Raw genomic sequence first — 20,872 nt, 5'->3', positions numbered from 1 at the left:
CCCTGGCAGTGGAGGACATTGACTCTGATATTCATTGCCCACATGAAGCCCAGGTAAAGTACAAACTGCTCTGTAGACCAAGCACATGGAAAAGAGAAGTCCTCTTTCTGTGTATGTGCGTATACACATGCGCATATATACACGCATGGTGTGTGCATATATACCTACACACTTCTGTGTGATTCTGCATGCTCTGCTCACTTGTGTCTGACTCTTTGCAACCCCATGGACTAGAGCCCGCCAGGCTTCTCCGTCCATGGGATTCTCCAGGCAAGAATACTGGAGTGGGTTGCCATTTCCTCCTCCAGGGGATCTTCCCAACCCAGGGACTGAATCCGCATCTCCTGTATCTCCTGAAACGGCAGGCGGATTTTTTACCCCTGAGTCATCTGGGAAAGACCAACACAGATACACATGCACGTCTGTATGAAAAGAAAAGATCAGCCTAAGATTTATATAACCTCTCAGGAGAATTCCCAACTAATGTCATTCCTTAGAATGTTATTTTTACTTTTCAATAATGTACAAACATGATTTTCTTTCACTAGTATTGAAATAAGAACTACATGGAAGAGCCTCACCTTTAAAATTCCTCTTATTACAAATGGCATCATCCTGTAGTATAAGCGATAGCTTCCTTGGTGTACTTAATAGTCACAAGAGAAAGGTACCAACCTGAACTTGAACCCTAATGACATCCCTGCAAGGTTAAAACAGGGGTTGCATACTATCTGTACTTTACAGAGCAGGAAACTGAGGCTCAGAGAAGATAAATATCTACCCTCCCAAGGTCACGTGGCTCATACAAGTGGACTCAGTCAGTTTGGTTTCAGAGCTCAGACTTGTTCCAGTGCTCCTAGCTGCCTATCTGTTTTTTTTTTTTTTCCTATCTGTTTTTAAGTAAAAATTCCACGGTGGTACAGTTTGTCTTCTGTCAGCCTGTGGCAACTTAACTCTGGGAGGAGGGCAAGGTATGCTGACTCCACCTGCATGCATTTACCACATTCAGAACAGGAAGTGAGAAACACTCCCTATTGGAAAGTTCAGCAGGCACGGAGGTGCATTAAGTAGATTTTGAAGCTAGGCTGCCGCAGGCCGCAGAATACAGTATATTGTCTCCCAAAAGGGAAAAGCATGCGGGTCAGGGGCACCTCTCCCAGCTCCTGGGTCTTGCATGTCACTCCAAGGCAGAACTGGCAGTTTCCCAGTAAAAACCGGAAAACCGGCAGCCAAGGGCGGCGGCAGATTCAGACAGAGAGGCCCTGTCTCCGGAAGCTCCTCAAACTCACACTGGCGCCAAGTGACAAAATCTCACTGCAGAGCTGGAGAGGACAGAGGCCGGGATTCCACCCGGGGTCAGTCCCTGCTCAGCCTTGCAACCTTGGACTAGGCAATCCTCCTGAGGTCGCCTATCCCTCTGGTGGGGGGGCGGTCCCCAGTGCTGACACCCTAAGAGGTGGGCAGTCTCGAGTCTCGGTGGGAAACCCCTGCCTGACACTCATCTGCAGTCACCCCCATCAGGGAGAGGACCACCTCTGCTGATGTCCCAGCGGCATTCTGCTCAGCCGCCACCATCGTGGCCCCAGGAGACCCCACAAGAGGTTCTAGCAGTCCTAAACATTTTTTTTTTGCCTCTTGTCTCAACATCTTGGTTACTTTTGAAATAACCAAGTGCCTCTCGACTCATCAAATCACCTTCCTATTTGTCTTTAGGAGAGGTGAAGGGATGTGTAGAGAGGGCCGTGTATCTGAGTCTCAAAACATCCAGGTTCTTCCGGGAGGCAGCCTTACATTTCAGTCTCCACCTGGAAAGGCAGAGATGGAGCCCATCATCTCTGAGAGCACAAAGACACCAACAGGCTATATTCCTCCAGTGCTTCTCACCCAAATGGCCAACAAAATCGGTTTTATTTTTCAAAATGAAACATATTCTCAAAATCTGTTTTATTCATTTATGATTTTGCTGCTTCTATCATATGTAGGTCATGCTTTGACCAACGTCACACATACTTATGAGCTATACCATGTCTGGACTGTTTATCCTACAATTTAAGAAAACATGCTTAGGTCTTAGAACTCAGAGGCTAGAATCGTCCACGGCAACCGCTGCCAAATGGATTCTGAGAGCCCCACAGCTTGTCTTGGAAACTGTTGACCCTTGTTTTTAATCTGACCTTCTGTGACCTCTGAAATGTGCAGTGTTGGTCCAGGAGAATGTTCCAGTTCTCTGAAAAATTCAAAGTTCTGTCATCTGCTGTTTAAAAGTTTTGATTTTGCCACTCAACTGAAATTATTTTTAAAAAGTGCCCATGGGTCCCTAAGCACTAGATTGCTGAGGTTATCTTGCACTATGTAATGACTACCCTGGCTTTCCTATTTTGGACAGAGTATTCACCTAGCATTAGATAGGCCATCCTGGTCACTTCAAGAAGGGTCCACAGCATCTGTTCTATGAACAGTTACCAGCTGAGGCCATTTACTAAGTCATTGTGACCACTGCTGGAGCAACTGGTGCATTCTCTTCGTGACCAGTGGTTGGCTGGCAATAAAACATGACATGGGTTTATTTGAAAAGTATTTGTGTTATAAAAACACCAGTGTTTTTGTCGTTTAAAAAAGTATTTCTGGATCCTCTCAAGGCAGAAGAAAAGACCAACCAGTTCAAAATTCAGAAAAAGGAATTCTGGGTATACCGTTAAAGGCCAACTTTGCCTAACCAAAATGCCATTTTATTTACCATCTCCACCTACTTTGACCAACATCACACATACTTCTTAGAAATACCATTTCTTGACTATTTATCCTACAATTTAACTAAGAAAACTTATCACTGTAATTGAAATTACTCCATGAATACAAATAGCCCAAAAATTCTCACTCAGGAAAGATGGACTATATTCATTTTGTTATTCAGATTCTAATTGCTCTGATTTCCGCCTATGTGGCTCATGCTCTTATTATAGTGATGTTAATAATTTTATGGTAATACAGAAATGGCTCCCCTGAGGGGGGAAATGTTCATTCTTCTGCTTTTAAGTCAGGAAAACACCCAGTAGGGTGTCCATTTGTCAGCTAATCCATGAGTACCTGGTGTGAGCTGAAAGCACTCCACAGCCAGCTGTAAACACCTTACTCTCAAGAGTGCACACCAGGGGCCCTGCTATTGTCCTTACAAAACACTTTCTGGGGAGGTGAGAAAGTTACCCAGTGAAACTAAGCGCACACAAAGGGAAAAGAATCCCTTGTGGTGTTATCAGAGATGGGTGGTTTTTCAGGGGAAACCCCAGAGGAACCTGGAAAGCAAATGAACCTCACTTCCTCTTTTCCAAAAGGCCCTGTCTGCAGTCGGAGAGGCCTGGCAATTACACTGGGGCCTGCATCCAACTTTCCTGGGCCCTTCCCCACAGGGCCAGCTGAGCTGTTTAGTCGCTCAGTCATGTCCAGCTCTTTGGGACCCTATGGACTGTATGTAGCCTGCCAGGTTCATCTGTCTATGGGATTTTCCAGGCAAGAATACTGGAGTGGGGTGCCATCTCCTTCTCCAGAGGATCTTCCTGACCCAAGGATCGAACCTGGGTCTCCTGCATTGGCAGGAGGATTCTTTACCACTGAGCCACCTGGGAAGCTATTAACTGAGCATTGGATAGAAGGAACTCGAAGGGCCGGAGAGACCTGGGCAAGAAGAGGAAGGACCGAAAAGCTGAAAGGAGAATAAAGGGGGTGAACGGGAAGTGTTATCACTCTAGCCTGCCTGATGGATTCCTGCCATCAAAGTGAGGAGGGACTCTCTGCCCCTCAGTGAACGACTTTACTGGACTCTCAAAGACTCTTCAGATAATTAGCTAGAAGTATCATTCAAACCAGTCAACCCTAAAGGAAATCAGTTCTGAATATTCATTGGAAGGACTGACACTGAAGCTGAAGCTCCAAGACTCTGGCCACCTGATGAGAAGAGCCGACGCATTGGGAAAGACCCTGATGCTGGGAGAGATTGAAGGCAGGAGGAGAAGGGGATGACAGAGGATGAGATGGTTAGATGGCATCATTGACACAATGGACATGAGTTTGAGCAAACTCTAGGAGATAGTGAAGGACAGGGAAGTCTAGCATGCTGCAGTCCATGGGGTTGCAAAGAGTCGGACACGATTTAGCAACTGAACAACAACAATCATTCAAAACCAGCTGCATTCAAAACCTCCACTCCTGACTTTTCTCCTCCCTGACCTTCTGACATAGCCAGAGAGTTATGCAGCAGTGTGGTACACTGGCAGGAAGTGGTCATGTGGTCCCAAGTAAGTGTTGGATTAGGCTTTCCCAAGTCCAGTCTGGCTGAGTTGCCTATAACCTTGTGCGGCCCCAACCTCCCCCTAAAATCGGGATCATTATTCGCACTGGGAGAAAAGTTTTTAGCTCAGGGCCTGGAGGCATTTAACAAATGGCCCAAAAAGTAAGTCCTATGGTTTTCACGTCTGATGATGATCCTTCATCGACAGTATACCGGAGGAAGCAGCATGAAGATCAACTTGGCTGGCTCATGGACAGAGTACCCTGAAGCGGACACAGACACTGGCCCCTTGCTCATCCAGTGTGTCCCACAGAGCGGAAGGCCTGGAGGCCCTGGCCTGGTGGTCTGTGGACAGAAGGAGCAGACCCATCTTGGGAGTCTGGGCTGCCTCTTCCCTCTTCCTAGGAATGCCCTCAAATTAACCACACAAACCTCAACTGACTCCACAGCCCATGAACAATGTTTTGTGTTCACCACGGCCTTGGTCAGTGTCTCCAGACTGTGGCACGTATCCTTCGGAGGGGTGGGGGTACGTGAAGATTTTTTAGAGTCTACGGGGCATTTTAGAAGAATCCATGTCCAGATCCGCAACTTCCACATGTGCTGCATTCTAAGACTGGTCCACAGACAAATACTCCTACGGCCAGTTTTACAATCACCTGTGGACTTCCTCAGACAGATGCACTTCTTGCTTATCTCACTCATTTTACTGCAAGGCACTGTCTGGTGGATAGATACCTGTAAGGACAGTCCGGGTGTGCAAGGCTCCTTGGGCTAAACTGGTGCTGGTGACTCATGATGTGAAGACATGTCATCATGAACTCAGTGTTCCAAAGATGTGAACTTGAATCTAATCAAGTGCAAACAATCCCACAAATGCAACCCGAGGGGCAGTCTGCAGAACCACAGGCAAGACAGCCTGGGCTTCTAAAAATGTTGTGGGGGGAAAAATGGGTTGGAAGCTAATTCCAGATTAAAGGAGAATAAACAGACACAACAATCAAATGCAATTTGTGACCCCTGATTAAAGAGAAAAACTATGAAGGACATTCTTGCCGATTGGGGAGATGTGATGATAGACTATCTGTTGGATAACAGTATTGCACAAATATTAAGTTTCCTGAGACTGATAACTGAATTGTGGTTACATAAGGTAATGTCCTTGCTCCTAGAAGGTTCACACTAAACTATTTATTGTTAGGCTTGAAAGTAATTCTCAAATGGTTTAGGGAAAAAAAAATGAAGCAAATGCTAACAAGAAGTCCATCTTGGTGAAAAAGACCTGTGGGGGTTCATTGTACTATGAATATTTTACTGAGGAAAAGTCCCATATGAATAAAGCAGGAAATATCAAACTGGGTGGTTCCATATTTCATTCTGGTCAGGCAGTCATGGCAAGGCATGATCTGCTTGTCGGTCTATCTACCCATCCATCTATTCAGCTTACAAGTAGGATCCAAAAGGGTAGTGGTTGCCATAGATGCAGACTAACATGTGTATTTGAAATGAAAATGAAGTTGGACCTTTTCTGACGAAAAAAATCAATGTATTTGAGCTGATACATTTGGATAATTTCCCACAAATTGAATAAGCTAAATTTGCAGTTCCAAAGTTTTGCCAAAAATATTGAAGCACATATGTAGCTGCCAAATGGGCTGGAAATACTTCTGCTACAACTATTTAAACTTGTTATAAAATTACAGATGTTACCTTAGGAGTGTGTGCTAGTTTTTCAACATAATTTGGTAGGTTTGCAAGAAAAAAAGTTTTTAAGACTTTCAAAACTAGGCCTTCCAACTCAGTTATCCTATAAAATCATTAAAAAGTGAGTTGTATCTCTACTGAGTTAACCAGTTGATTCTTAGTAGAGACATAAAATCTGCTTATACAAACCCACTCCTGTTCCCATAGAGGTGACTGTTCTGGCTTACATATGCTGTTGCCCTTGGCTTCCCATGTGGACACTCCCTTCCCTGGGCAGAACAGAAGCCATCTGAGAACAAGTACCCCCCTGAAGGCCTCAAGTATTTGAGGAGACCTCACTTTGTCCCAAAGAGTTAGGGAGCCTTCCCTCATTGCAAAAAGCATCGATAATTTAGGAGTGTGTGAAGAAATGCATGTTTCTCTTCCTAAAATGTCCTGATTTGGATTCTGAAGTACCATGAATAAAATAACCCTAGGTCCACTCTGGCCCAAACAGGGATCAAAGAAAGGGCCTGGAGGAAATATAATATTCCTTGCTTCAGCTCATTGATTTTCCTAGAAATACATGTTTCAGATAGTGAATGTATTTTTAGCAAGTCAAGATTTGTGTTTTCTTAATCTACTAATATGAGAATGCAGTCTGTATTAAGCCAAAATTACTGGTTTTGGGACTAGAAGTTTGAGGTTTGAATTCTGGCTTCATGACTTAACTAAATTTGTGAGCCTGAGAAAATCTCTAGGTCTCATTGCTTCATCTGTACAATAGGGATACATAACATCTGTTACCCAGTAGAGCTCAAACTTACTCGATTTTAGGACAATATATGAAATCTATTTAAAAAATGACAAATGCTGGAGAGGGTGTGGAGAAAAGAGAACCCTCCTACACAGTTGGTAAAGGAATGTAAATTGGTATACCCACTGTAGAAAACAATATGGAGTTTCCTCAAAAAACTAAAAATTGAGTTTCTATATGATCCAGCAATCTCACTGCTGGGTATCTATCTGGACAAAACTGTAATTAAAAAAGATACATGCATCCCTATTTTCATAGCAGCACTATTCACAACAGCCAAGACACAGAACAACCTAAATGTCCATTGACAGATGAATGGATAAAGAAGACATGGTGTGTGTGTGCGCGCGCACACACACACACACACACACACACAGAGGATTACTACTCAGCCATAAAAAAGAATGGAATAATGCCATTTGTAGCAACATGGCTAGACCTAGAGATAATCATACTAAGCAAAGTAAGTCAGAAAGAGAAAGACTAACAACTATGATACCATGTCTATGTGGAATCTAAAATATGATGCAAATGAACTTACCTATTAAACAGAAACAGACTCATAGATGTAGAGAGCAGACTTGTAGTTACCAAGGGGGAGGGGTGCTGGGAAAAGACGGGCTAGGAATTTGGGGTTAGCAGATGCAAACTATTATACTTAGAATGGATAAACAACAAAGTCCTACTCTATGGTACAGGGAATTATATTCAATATCCTGTGATAAACCATAAGGGAAAAGAATATAAAAAAGAATACATATATGTATGTATAATTGAATCACTTTGTTATACAGCAGAAATTAACACAACATGATAAATCAACTATACTCAATAAATTAAAAAACCCTATTTGTTAAAAATTGGGTTACTACATGAAAAGCAAAGAGGTGTAATGATACTAAACTTTATTTTTTGTTTTTATTTTTAATTGAAGTATAGTTGATATATATATTCTTTATATATCTACTCTTCTTCAGGTTTTCATTATAAGTTATTACAAGATATTGAATATAGTTCTTTGTGCTATTCAGTAGGTCCTTGTTGGTTATCTAGTTTATATATAGTAGTGTGTATCTGTCAGTACCAAACTCCCAGTTTACCCCCTCCCACCTTTCCCTTTTGGTAACCATAAGTTTGTTTTCTAAGTGTGTGAGTCTATTTCTGTTTTGTAAATCAGTTCATTTGTATGATACTAACTTTAAGTTTTTATTTGTAGCTTTTCACTTGTTAACAGGTTGATTCAATTATGCCCATGGCTAGACACTTTTTAAAAATAAGGGCACACTTCAAAATGAAAAATATGCCTATGCTATAGATTCATGAAGCCTGGGGCTTGAGTAATTTTTTGCAGCAAGAAGGCTTAGCAGTGAGATCCCACTTGCTGCCCCCTGCCTGCTTGAGATACCCCAGTGGCACCCCGCTGCCATCAGAAACAGAGCAAGCACCTTCTTTTCTTGGATTTTACAGCATCTCATAATCTGGGTGTCACCTACAGAGATAGCCTAAATTTCACACCACTTCCCGCCACCTGTTCTCAGAACTTGGCGACTGGTCTGGCCTCCTCCTCGTATCCACCACCTGCCCCTTCCCCATATCGTGATCACAAACTTGCCTGTGCTTCTCCTTGGTCTGGAATGTGCCCCTTTTCCTTTTCCTTCCTTTCCTAATACATATCTTTCAAGGGTTAGCTCAAATCCTCCCTCTCCCCCGAATTCTTTCCTGCTATGATCTCCAAATCCTAGTGACTTCATTGCTAGGAATTCTTGCCACGACCACAGCTAATGCACACGCCTCGGTAGACATAGCTATCTGTTGGACTGACAGTCCACCCACCCACCCACGCATCTGCCTATCCATAGTTTACCACTAGATCATAAGCTATTTAAGTTCACAATTTTGCCTTCTGGATGCCCACACAGCACCTAGAGCATGAAAGATATTTAATACTTGCTTCCTGATTGAGCTCAAGTGATTAAAGAATATGTTTTAATTGAATAAAGAGGCTATGGACCATTAAGTGCTAAATAAACCAAGATGAAAGGGACATTTGGAAGGGAAAATGCCGGAGAGCTTTTATTTTTCTATCAGTGAAAGGAGAATCTTCTGAGAATAATTCTTTGGCTGTTGGATCAGCCTGAGGTCCTAAGACTGGCCAATTCAAATTAAGCCTGAAATAGATTTCTCTAAACAGCAACAGTTTGAAATAGGTCTTCAGACTGAGGCCAGAATGAGATGTTGGTCTCAAATCTTGAGTGAGGAATCAGTGTCTCCTAAAAGCCTGACATGGGATTTCTTGATTCCAAGCACCTCATCCCAAATGGCAGAGCCCCCTTCCAACTTAGGGACTTTATTCCAGTATTGTCTGTTCATATAGTCCCTAAAATAATAATAAAAAAATAGATGGACGGTGCTTATTTACTCTGAACTCTATATCCCACAAAATTAGATTTGAAAGCCTAACATTTAACTACCTTGTTGCATTAGAAGGTTTCTTAGCTGGATAACAACAGGCTGAAAGTTTACTAAATTCACTAACAGTCTTTTGCTGGGTTTGTGAAACAGCTTGAATTAAATATCCAGGTGGGATCACTTAAAACAGAAATGCTCTATCTCAAGACAGGAAGCCTCCAGCTCACTGCCTCCTTGATCTCTTACACGTAAGGATCTTATGGTGTCCTGGCTCCCTTCTCCCCATAGGGGACGAGGGTCTCCCTAACATGACCATGGGAATCTGGTGGGAAAAATTCCATAGGAACTATGGGCTCAGCAAATGGGGAAGGGAAGGAGCTGTGAAACCTGGGAAGAGCCAGGGGGAGCTGACCCGGGGGCAGAATCCCACGCAAGGCTGGCCCAACTGACTGACTGCGGGGCCCAAAATAGCCTCCCCGCAAGGCCTGCATTTCTTCCACTCTCTGTACTTTGTTGGGCTGCTTGAAATTCCACCATTTAGAGCAATGTCTTGGCAGAGGCTGAACTGACAGCCTGGGACGGAAGAAAAGGCACTCACTGGGTGCGTGTTGGGAGGAGCTGCGTGGCAAGTATGATGGTTGTTTATGGGGCATGGGCTTTACAAAGCATTGCCTCATGTAACTCTGTTCACAGCAGCCCTGGGAGGCAGGATGAATAGTGTTCCTATTTCACAGATGAGGAAACTGAGGTTTGAGAGCTGTTAAGTAACAGTTAAGTGGCCAGGCTGACTGAACTGAATGTGTGAACTTGAACTCTTGCTTGTTGAAACTCCATGATTTCTTGCTCTGTGCCCTCCTTCTGCAGATTATGGGAAATGACAACTTGGGAGGAGACTCCAGCTTCATAATATTGTGAATCATATCTCAATTTGATCAAGGTTACATAGATTTTTGTGGGCTAGTCTGAGAACTTGATGGCTTGATTTGCAAGATTGTTTCTCTAGGAAATTTTGTGACTTGCTACCAAACCGGTAGAATGGAACCCCATTATATTACAATGCATTGTGGATTACTTGCAATTTTAATTTAGCAATGCTCAGTGTTTCTTCTAGTTGTTTTCCGGTCACACAAAAAGGCCACCTTTTCTGAGCACAGTTTAGTTTTAGTTTACAATGCCACCAAATTGCACCACACCCTGTACCTTTATTAGATAGTACACTTTGTGAGGACAGGGGCTTTTGTCTGTGTACTGAAGATTCCCTAGCCCCTAGGACAGTGCCTGGCACACACAGGCACACATTAATTACTTGTTGAATGCATAGGTGCTTTTAGATCACAAATTTTTAAAAAGCAAATGCATTTTATGCTTTGTGAAACACATTTAGAGTTATCATGCACAGCTGAGAACTGGTATATGACTATGATTAACAAACCTTTAAAAACTTCAAGCAACCTTGTGTAACACAGTTTTACTCATTAGTTGAAAACTTTCCTCCCATATAAAGTGTTTTCTCCTAGGTAGCAAGACTGAACGCTCTGCAATTCAGTGGTTTAGAGAAACTCGGGTTCTGGCTTCAGCAAATCTTCCTCCTGCCATCATGGAACCCTTGCACTTTGGATAAACTACTTAATATCTTTAGGCCTGGGAAATTTAGGGGCTACCTTTCAGCTCTAAAATGCTATGACATCTGTGCACAAGACCTTCTAGTTTCACCTTTTACATGCCTCAGGCCTGCTCTAATCACACGTTAGTGAAGACACAGGTAAAAAGCACAATGATAAAATAAAAACAAAGATGGTGAAACGGAAAAGTCTTGGATGACCCGAAAGGAAAACCACAAGTCTTTAAGTTTAGACAAGTTTGAAGCTGCTACAAGAAGCAGCCACAGCCCATGAACTTTATGGTCAACCTCTGTGCAGACAAGTGGGCCAGTTACGAATTCTAATTGGTTAGTTCAACACGTGATAATGGTAGAAACAAGATTCTGGCTGCTTCATTTACATCAGAACCAGCAGAATACATGCGATCTCAAGGGTGAATGTGTAGACAGGGTGCAGTCCAGCCCCCTTTGAACAGCATGGAATGACTGACTCAGGTAACACAAAAGAGCCTTTGCTCAATCACTAAATTCCAAGAAGAGGGATCAGTATTTATGGCACTTTCTATTTTCAAACGACGAGTGACTTAATGTTTTCTACATAAGCCTTCACTGCATGGTGTACAGTGAAGGATATAAATGTCAGCACTGTGACAGTGCGTGTTGACATTGGTTGAGTGTTCAAAGTCTGCACATTGTCTTTATCCTGCCTTCCCCGCACTGACAACTTGCTACCGAATTGAACATACCTGGAAAGAAGTCAATTTGGCTTAGAATGCAGCTCACTTTCTCTTTGGGAACATTTCTCTTTCAAGGATCTATTGGGTCTTCCCATAGATAAAACAGAATCGGGTGTGCTCTGCTGGTTCAAATGTAAATACAGTAGTCAGAATCTTGTCCATCGATACTACTGATGACTTAGTATCAGTTTTGGAAAAAACCTCCCTTCCCCCACAACTCCCCCCACCCCCCAATCAATAAGATTAATGTTACCTTGCCTGCTCTATGACTGGCTGGACCTTACATGAGGCACAGATTTTCTTAGGGTATTATCAAGGCATAGGGATTCACCTGACTGCACATTAGACTCACCTGGGGAAACACCTAAATCTCTAGTTGTCCAGGCCACACCCCAAGCCAATTAGATCAGAATCTCTCTGGGTGAGGCCCAACACCAGCAGTCACTAGAGTTCACCAGGTGAGTCCAGTAAGCAGGGGTCTTATGAGTCTCTTCCCAGAGGAAGGTTAGGGTGGAGCGTGAAGGTTGGGGTAGGCCAGATCTCAGTCATTAGCATTTTGGAATGGAAAGGACTGTTCATTGAGTCTGGCAGTAAGTAATTTGTTCGAGGTGACAAATTAGCCAAAAGCAGAGCCAGAAGCAGGAGCCAGCATTAAATAAGCCTAGGTAGACAGGATACCAATATACTTATTAAATTTCCATGAACTAATCAGCTTCATAATCAGACACAGTCATTTTTCCTCCAGAGTGCCTTGGTGAGAAAACTATTACCTTTCACTGGGTTCCTGTTCCTCTGACCTAGGCTGTTTGAATGAATGAAAAGCCATTTAGCCTTCATGGATACTGTTCTGAAGACTATGGCACTAAAGCACATTTTAAGTTTCTACTGGAGAAACATATACACTAGGATAGACATTTGTGGCTGAAACCAAAACCTTTAAAAATAGGTTTATACAACTAACTGACATACACTCTTGGAACAGTTACTTCAATTTCAAGGGATCAAACTGTGTTCTCTAACGCTGTCACTCTTGAAGACTTAATTTGTCTTAGAAAAATGCACTTTTTCTTGGGACCTCAGGAAGAAGATGCTTTTATTATTGTAATTAAGCATAAGATAAGCACATCACATTTCCTAGGCTACTTTTAGCCCAAGGCCACAGGTTTGGGGGACTCCAGCATACAGCTGACTTTGGAACCTTTCAATGGTGCCTATGATCACAATAGTTTTCAAATGCAGAATAGGGTAATAGAAATGGGGAGTAGCCAGCATGGTTATGGCTATGGTTTACTGTTGCTTTAGTTTGGGGTTGTGCAAATTTTCTATTCCTCCCCAGTAATCTCTTAATTTCTGCTTTATGCAATAAATAAACTTCTCAAGAGCAGAGGGTAAATTAAATCAAATCATAGTTGACATGCCCTGATAAACCACTAAGACATTTTTGAGAGGCAAATCACAGATTTATTTTCTAATATGAATAATCTGGTCTTAGGAGTTAACATTGTCATGTGTGGAGTGAACTACAGTTTTTTTGTTTTTTCCCCTAGCCCCAGCCAGCGCTATTTATCGTTTTCTTTCTAGAACCGGAACTTTCCTCAACACACTTGACACTGCCCAGATGCTTGTTCTGGAAATCAAGGCCTTTCTGTGTTTTCTCTGACTCTGGCATGCTTTTGTGAAACCTCAGCCTTTTCCCTTGCAAGGGCAGTTTAGGATGGAAATGCAATTGTTCTCAGAATTCAGCACAGCCAGGCACACCCAAACAGAGATAAAGGGCTTTGGAACAAAACACGGGTGTGTGTGTGTGTGTGCGTGTGTGTGTGCGTGTGTGTGTGTGTGTGATGGGGAGGCAGAGAAAAGAGAACACTGTGTGTTTTCCTGTGGTGGTGGGAGTGGTGGGGAAAACAGCTGTTGATCAGAATCTAAACGAGCAGCAGAAAAACGTGTTACCCTCTGTGTTGGGCAAAGCCAGCACGTGCCATGCAGACTTGGGGCACCAGTTGGTGGCCGCGCACCGGGAGGGGGTTTCGGCGCCTGCGCGGCTCTTCCCTGGGAGCCCACTCTGCTGTCTGGGCTGACTTGGGGGTGCGTGCGGGCGGCGGGTGGGGGTGACCCCTGCGGGGAGGGAACGGTTCTTACAGTCACTGCTCAGCGCGAAGGGCGCGCGGCGGCGGCCGAGGGAGCGGTCTTCGGCGGGCGCCTCGGGAGGCCTCTTACCGGCGGGCAGCGGGAAGGCGGACGCGGTGTGGAGCAGCACCAGGCAGACAGCCACGACATCCCATAACTTCATCTTAGAGTCCCGTCCGGCGGCGGCACCTGTGCGGGCGGGCGGGCAGGGGCGCAGAACCGGGGAGAGCACGTTAGGCCTGGATGCTGGGGCCCGCGCGGGTCCCCGGGGCTCCCCTCCAGACTTGGCACCGCCCTCCTTCCGGACCGCTGCGGCCGGGCGCTTCCCCGGGCACCCCCACCCTTCTTTCCTTCCCAGCGCCCTGCCTGTCCCTGCTCCGGGGTGCGCCTCTCTGGCTTCCAACAGACAACTGCCTTTTTCTTCCGCCATCGGATCCCCGGATTTCGGGGCAGGGCTGTTTCCCCCTGCCAGTACCAATACGACGACAACAGTACTGGCGCGCAACCCCATCTCCATTCTGGGGGGCGACCGGGCAACCCTCACCCTGTGCTCCCGCCCCGTCCAGCAGCTCCCACAGATCCCCCTGGAGAACGAGCCCTGAACACAAGCAAGAGACCAGCCCGCCCGGGGTCCTGATCCTGTCCTCAGCTAGGCGGGGTCAGGCTCAGTGGCACCACGAACCCTGCTCAGGCTTTATTCCTGCCTTTTCAATTCGTGTTTTGTCGTCGAAACAAGAAGCCAGTGGAGACTTAAAAGACTTTGAAGCTCTCCAGGAATATCTGTGTTAAGCTCCTGAACTTTACAAAGTTTCAACTCGGTTTAAAATACTACTTCCACTTCTTAAGGTTACGAATATTAACATATGAAAAGGCCTAACCATGCATAACGTAAGCGTTCAACAAATGCTTTAGCGTTACAGTTAGGGAGGGATTGCCTCGGTCTCGAAAATGTTCGTGGTGTACTCGAATACTCTATTTTTGCATTTTTGCAAGATTCTGGCCTTAAATCCTTTCCCCTCGCAGAGGGGTTTCGAGCGCCCCACGCCGGGTCACAGTCACTCCTGGAAGATCGTAGCCTGTAGGGGACGCTACGCAGGAGCGCCGGTCGAGACCGGGAAAGGGCGCACGGTGGGGGCTCAGCTCCTCTTAGGGGGCTCCGTTTGGCTTCTCAATCCTCGCACCCCTAGAAAGGAGGGCGGGAGAGAAAAAGGGTACCCTCAACTCAGGGCCCAGTTCCACGCAATTAGGAGGCGAGGCGGAGGCGGGGGGAGGAGACCCGGGCACCTTGAGGTGCCTCCCCAATGCCAGCGTTCTAATTTCCAAGGGCATTCTAAAGCGGAAATTACGAGATTCATGCAGTTGACTATCCCCGTTCCTCCAAGTAAAAGGGATTCTTAGGAAAAGCTCCTTGAACTTTTTCAGTGGAAGAGAGTAAAGCAGTTTCCAGGTAAAAGTAAAAAACCTCGACCCCATTCCTCTCCATCAGTCGCTAGGAGCGCCCGCCTCCAGCAACCGCCCCCACCCCCATCTCTACCCAGAACGCCCGCCGGGTTCCGGTGCAGGCCAACCGGGGAAGCGTTTAATTCGACCGCCACCTCCCACCGCTGCGGAGACGAATGCATTTTCCATCCCTTGGGCGTTTGTTCGCTACGCAGCTGTTGGGCTTGGGGAGTCTGTAGGAACCACGAACTCCTAAACCCTGCGGCTCCCGGCGCTCCATGCCCTCCTGGCTGGTTTACAAACCCGGGGAAAAAGAAAGGTTGTGGGTTGAGGCGCGGGGGCCCCCAGGCAACACCTCACCCAGGCCGTGCAAAACGAGCCCTGCGAGGCGCTCGAGCAGACGACGCGGGAACGCTAGGCCTCCCGCCCCCTTGCCCGGGTGCCAGCTCGCGGGCGCGTGCTAACTGTCTGGCTGTCGGGAGGGGCAGGGAGGCGCGCGGTTAATGCGCCGTCCCAAATCGCGGTGCCCGCCGACAGGAAGCGACAGAGGCACCAGGTTTCCCTTCCGCATTAAGAGGGTTTTTCCTTTTTCCTTTTTTTTTTTTTTTTCTTTTTTCTGCTTGGCAGGCGGAGGGCTTTTTAAATTGGTCGTGGAGATCCTCAATTAGAAGTGTGACGAAGCTGGCAAAAGAGGACACAGAGGAAAACTTCCCGCCTCGTCCAAAGGAGGCTCCCGCCCCCGCCCTCCGCCGGGTGAAAAGAGCTCGCCCACCTCCCGCGGGCGAGAAGGGCGCCTTCTCCCCTCTGAGCACCGCCGGCGCAGGCTGCAGTCAGAGCGGCTTTGTAGTTCCCGGTATTTGCCGGGCGGAGGGAGTCTGGAGGCTGAGCGTTCACAGCGGTCTACGGGGAGGTTTTTCCCAGATCCCGGTGGGGTCTCTACATCCCCACCCTCAACACACCCAGTGGCTTCCCTGTCGGTCTCTTTATCGCTTTCTCAAAGCACATCTGTCCGATGTGCGTTTCTGCGGCAACCAGCAGCCTCTGCTACGCGCGCCAACTGCCCAACGCGCTGCCACATGCGGTAATAAACAAGCTCTCCTTCTCCGCCAGGTGCCCCCGCACCCGTTCCGGTACCCCACAGGCTGGTTCCCCTCTGCGTCCGGCAGAGCAAAAGGGGAGCGTCGCGGGCACCGGCATCTGGTGATTCTCAGGCCTGGGGCGGAAAGGACGGACGCCTCAGAGAGCGGGACTGCGAGACGCCGCCGGGCGCTTCTGAGTTCCCAGCACCAGGGGGCACCAGAAACCGCCGGAGTTCCGAAGCGCCCACGCGGCCGGGCTACTGCCTTGCCACTTTAGAACCGCTGCACGAACGCTCCCCACCACCCTCCAATCCTCTCCGAATCCAAATTACCGCCCCCCCCCCCCGGAACTTTTGGATGTCCTCACCGGGCATCCCTGCTGTTCATCCTGTCCTATTACTCTTCATCCTCTCTCCCGGGTTTTTCTCTCCCGCCCCATTTAAGCTGGTTTCTCGGCAACCTGGTTTTTGAACTCCCCCTCCCTCCCCCGCGTCTCGGTGACAGCCTCACCGCGGGTGAGCGCTCCCGCCGCCAGTGCCCCCGCACTTTCCCGTGTCTGGCAGGCTGGGAGGTTTGCCCTCGAGATCCAGGTCTCAGGAGGATAAAAAGGGAGGCGGGGGGTGGGTGGGTGGGGGCGCGCTGTAACTTGGAGGCTTTCTTTTGGAATACGGACAGAAGTTGCTGAAAGATGTATTGCTTTTGTCAGCTGTGCCTTCTGTCCTGAACGGACGGTGGACTTACTCAGTTGGGCCCAAGACCGCGGTAGGGAAAAGAATGAGCGACTCTTTCTGCAGACAGTCAGGGAATGGGTCAAGGGCCCGAGGCCGTGTGTCAGATCCAGAGTGCACCCGAACCCCTTGCGAGAATAGGCTGGGGACGCTGCGGGCTCCTCGGACACCTGACACTTGTTGAAAAGGCTCTACTGTCCCTGAACCCTGCCAAAGCGAAGATATGGCGAAACTCAGTGCAAGACCGGGTCGCTGCGGGGCGGAAGCCCAGAAGCTCGCATTGGAGCTTTGCGGGTGGAGGTGCGTGAGTGAGGTTAGAAGCAGCATCTCTTCCTTGGAATACTTAAGTGAACATCGAAAATACTGTGCAAGAGTCGAGTGCGCTCTAACATATCCGCGGCAGCGCCCAGGAGACTTGTGTTTGCCCCCACCAATGAGCAAAAATCTTGCGAGCACGGGGTTGGGCCGCTCCCCCGGAGCGCGCGCGTCGGCTCTGCAGACCGGTTTGCCACCGCCGAAACCAGGGAGGCGCCAGAAGGCTGGGGAGGTCCGCGGAAAGTTATTTCCCGCCCCGAGAGGGGCTGGAAACCAAACGGCGGCGAAATCAGCCCTGAGGTTGTGCAAGGTAGTGGTGGAGAGTGTTGACCGGGGAGGTGGCACAGTGCAGGAGAAAAGCGGTCATTCAAATCATCACTTAGATGGCGTAGGGGAGACCTTGAGGTTCGAGAGTCTGTGGCAGACGGAGACCCGGGTTCTGGGCTCTCCCGGAAGCCCCTCTCTTAACCTCGACGCGGATGGTTAGTTGGAATTGCGGGCTCATGCAAGTAACCGGGTTCAGAAAAGGGCGAGGAATGTAGATTTGCAAGACGGCTCCAGAGGAGGTGAGCGCTCTGTTTTTAGGTCCTCAGGACCTTTAGCAGCAGCCCCTCCCGGGGCCTACACTTTCCCTCGGAACAGACCAAAACAAGTTACACCCCAGTAATGATATCTATGCAGCAGCGCCTCCACAGAGGACCCAACTTTGGCAGTGGTGGGTTCAAAGACGACCCCAGCCCGGCACCTTCCCGGGACTTGACGGAAGAGCGCCCCGCCGAGTCGGGGAGGGAAACGGTCCCTGTCGAATATTCCGGGGTCCAGAGGCATCAGGGACCCCAGAGATCTTTGCCCACGTGGAAAGGCAAACTGCCCCTCCGCAAGGCCAGCCTGTCTCCAGTTCAACTTCTCTTTCTCCTCTGTCCTTCGAGCGTCTCGGTTCTTAGTTTCTTCTCTTCCTAGTCTCACTGCCCGTTCTGAGGTCCAGCCGCGCCCCCCTCTGTCTCCAGCGCCCCGCAGCCCGCCGCGCCCGCCTCCCCTCAGGCCCTCTCCCCGACTCACCTCGGATCCGGTCTCCGCAGACCCCCAGCTGAACATTAACTCCAGGAGCCCCGAGTCCCAGCCAGGAGACCCATCCGGGCCGAGGGCAGGAGCGCGGAGCCCCGCCCAGCAGGTTAGGGGCACGAGTTCGCAATCCTGGGGCCGTTCCCGGCAGGGAGGGCACGCAGGAGGCGGCGGCCAAGGCTCCAGCCGCTGCCGCCGCCGCCGCCGTGAAAAGGGCGAGGGATGCCGACAGCTCCCCCGCCGGCTCCCCGCACCCCCAGAAGGCGAGGTCCGAGCAGCCGCCGCTGCCTTGGTTGAGGGGTGACAGGGCTGCGCGCGCCGCGCTCTCAGCCGGGGCCGCGCGGGCGCGGGGCGCGGCGGGCGGTTCAGCGGCGGCGGCCGCGCTCTGCGCCTTCTTGGGGCGCCGCGCCGGGGAGCACGAGACGGGCCGGGCTGATGCTGCCGCCGGAGCTGAGCCTGGAAATCCGAACGAGACACCACGTCAACCGGCGCCGAGAGTCCCGCGAAGACATGAGGGCGCCAGGAGCGCAGGCTGGTCCTGGAGAGCCCGGGCCGGGGGCCGGGGTGGGGGAGGGGAGGCGCGGGGCCCCGGGAGGGGAGGGGTCGAGCGGCGGCGGCGACGGGGAGGGAAAGGAGAACAGCGAGGAGGCGCCCGAGCTCCCGAACCGGGGGGCTCCGGGTGCGAGTGGGTGACGCGAGGCGCCCCTCCCCGGGGTGCAGGGAGAGAGCGCTCAGCGCGTGGAGACGCGGCCGGGCTCGCGCTTCCTCCTCGCCGGGAAGATCCGGAGGAACGTGCTGAGCTCTGCGCGGACCAACCGAAGGGGGCAATCCGAACTTGACCGCGGCGCCCGCGCCGGGCTTCGCCCTCGCGCCTAGCTGTCTGAGCCGGGGCTCCGTCGAGTGGAGGGCTGCAATGGGCTCTCCTCGCGCCTGTCGAAGGCTTTCCTTCCACCTCGATGTCTAGCTCTCTGGCTTTTCTGCAGGGCAGAAGGCAATAGCGAGGAGGGCTGCTGCTGGCCGGAGTTCTCCAGCACTACGAAGGAGAGATGTGCAGCGGCCCAGGGAGGGAAGCCGAGTGTTTGCCAGGGGACGCTGAGACCGGGGCAGAATTTATAGGGCTCTCACCCCATGACGTGCCCTCCAGTGGCTTTTCTGATTCGCTTTCTGACCTAAACACACATTAGTCTAGTCCCCATGCTAGGGCCAACACGGTCTCCACATATCTGCTGGCTGAAGTCAGAGGCTTTGCATATCATGTATTACACGGCAGGCAATGAAGAAGGCTTCTGAGGCTGGCCGCTCCTCGGTCCTAGGCTCCATTTTCATGCTGTTGTAATATAATACCAGACGTGGGGTAGACACATACATTCAGAATCCCAATTCCAGAGGCCTCAGATCACTTGATTGGGAACAGGTCGGGGAAGGTTGGACTAAACCTTTTATTTTCGAAAATGCAGATGGGAGACCTAAGCAAGCACTGCTTTGGGTGCTGAGTTTCCAGTGAGCAGGGACCCAGCGCCCATTCCTGATCTCTGTGAGACCTTTTAGGCATTCCTTTTGTTGGTTTGCTCACCACCAGAGCGCCAGAGCCTTCTTTTGTAGAGGACGTGAGGAGGGCAAGTCCTTACACACCCTGCACATGACTCTCCCCATAAATCCGTTGCATTCACCCAGGGCATGAAATTAGCTCTACCTTTAAAATAATGTACTGAGTAAGGTATGTCTTTGCTAAGCAGAAACCTGTTTTCCGGAAGCCATTGGACCTGAATTCAGTGGTACCTCTTTTATTTTATTAGCTGGGGCCAGGGAGAGCATAAACAGGCTCAGTTTACATCCATGTACCTCTTATTTTATGACTCATCCGGCTGTTGAGGAGTATGTGTTCCTGGAGTAACTGATACAGACAATAGACAGGGAAATGTGTGTGGCAGTGTGGGGGGAAGAGCCCATAGTACTAAACTTCTTGAAAGACAAATATCAGCTACCTTGGAGGTTTGTCAGTGACGTTAGCGTGGGAGGAAAATTGTTCTTTTTAATGTTACCATGATTTAAGTTTAAGCGGAGTGAAAATCGAGTCATCCAGACATACCTTAGTTGAAATTAGGATGCCTACTGAAGTTCTGCAGAATGTGACATATCCTTCTTTGATAGATTACAGTAGAAATGTAGATGGGTTTGAAAATGGGCTAAGCTTAATATACTTATACTAGTTTAACACTGTTTTTGGAATTTGAAGGCGACCCTCGCCAGCGTTCTTAACCGTGAGTGATTTCTTCATTTTCTGAAGGCTTTTCAACTGGAGATGGTCCTGCCTTCCAAACATTTGCAATGATTTAGTGCTCGCTGTTGTGCCAGGCAAAGTGCTAGACCTTGGGGATTGTGCTGACTGGGATTTTGGGGGTGTTGCAGAGCACAGATACCTCTAGTTTACCCTAAGTAATGGGAGTTGACTGTGGAAGGAAGGCTGACCGGAATCTCCAGTGCTCAGCCACGTGTCTCCGAAAAGCCTTCCGGAAAGGCCACCCAGCCAGGCCTCACGAAAACTGGATTGAAGTTCAGGAACTGGAAGGTCATTCAGGATCCGGCTCTG

General features: G+C 48.8%; 1 protein-coding gene across 10 annotated transcripts in view; it reads right to left on the bottom strand.

Moving 5' to 3' along the window:
• Positions 1-18,751, bottom strand: part of GDNF (glial cell derived neurotrophic factor) — a 28,373-nt gene extending 9,622 nt beyond the window's left edge. Inside the window, exons 1-2 of one of the 10 annotated variants that reach the window (XM_043887854.1) lie at positions 18,280-18,751; positions 13,671-13,847 (exon numbers count right to left, since the gene is read on the bottom strand). In XM_043887854.1, coding sequence (XP_043743789.1) covers positions 13,671-13,821 — 151 coding nt within the window. In that variant the 5' untranslated portion in view covers positions 13,822-13,847; positions 18,280-18,751. Of the gene's footprint in view, positions 1-11,540; positions 11,651-13,670; positions 13,848-14,202; positions 14,229-15,458; positions 15,613-15,870; positions 16,006-16,057; positions 16,449-16,544; positions 16,567-18,279 lie in introns of those variants that run through there. The other 9 variants (XM_043887857.1, XM_043887849.1, XM_043887853.1 and 6 more) reach the window with 9 other exon arrangements.
• Between the last annotated feature and the right edge of the window lie 2,121 nt (positions 18,752-20,872).

The sequence above is a fragment of the Cervus elaphus genome, chromosome 25 (assembly GCF_910594005.1).
Source record: "Cervus elaphus chromosome 25, mCerEla1.1, whole genome shotgun sequence".
In the NCBI taxonomy this organism is placed as follows: domain Eukaryota; kingdom Metazoa; phylum Chordata; class Mammalia; order Artiodactyla; family Cervidae; genus Cervus; species Cervus elaphus.
Note: the sequence above shows the minus strand (reverse complement) of the source record. Positions and strands in the feature narration are given on the sequence as shown.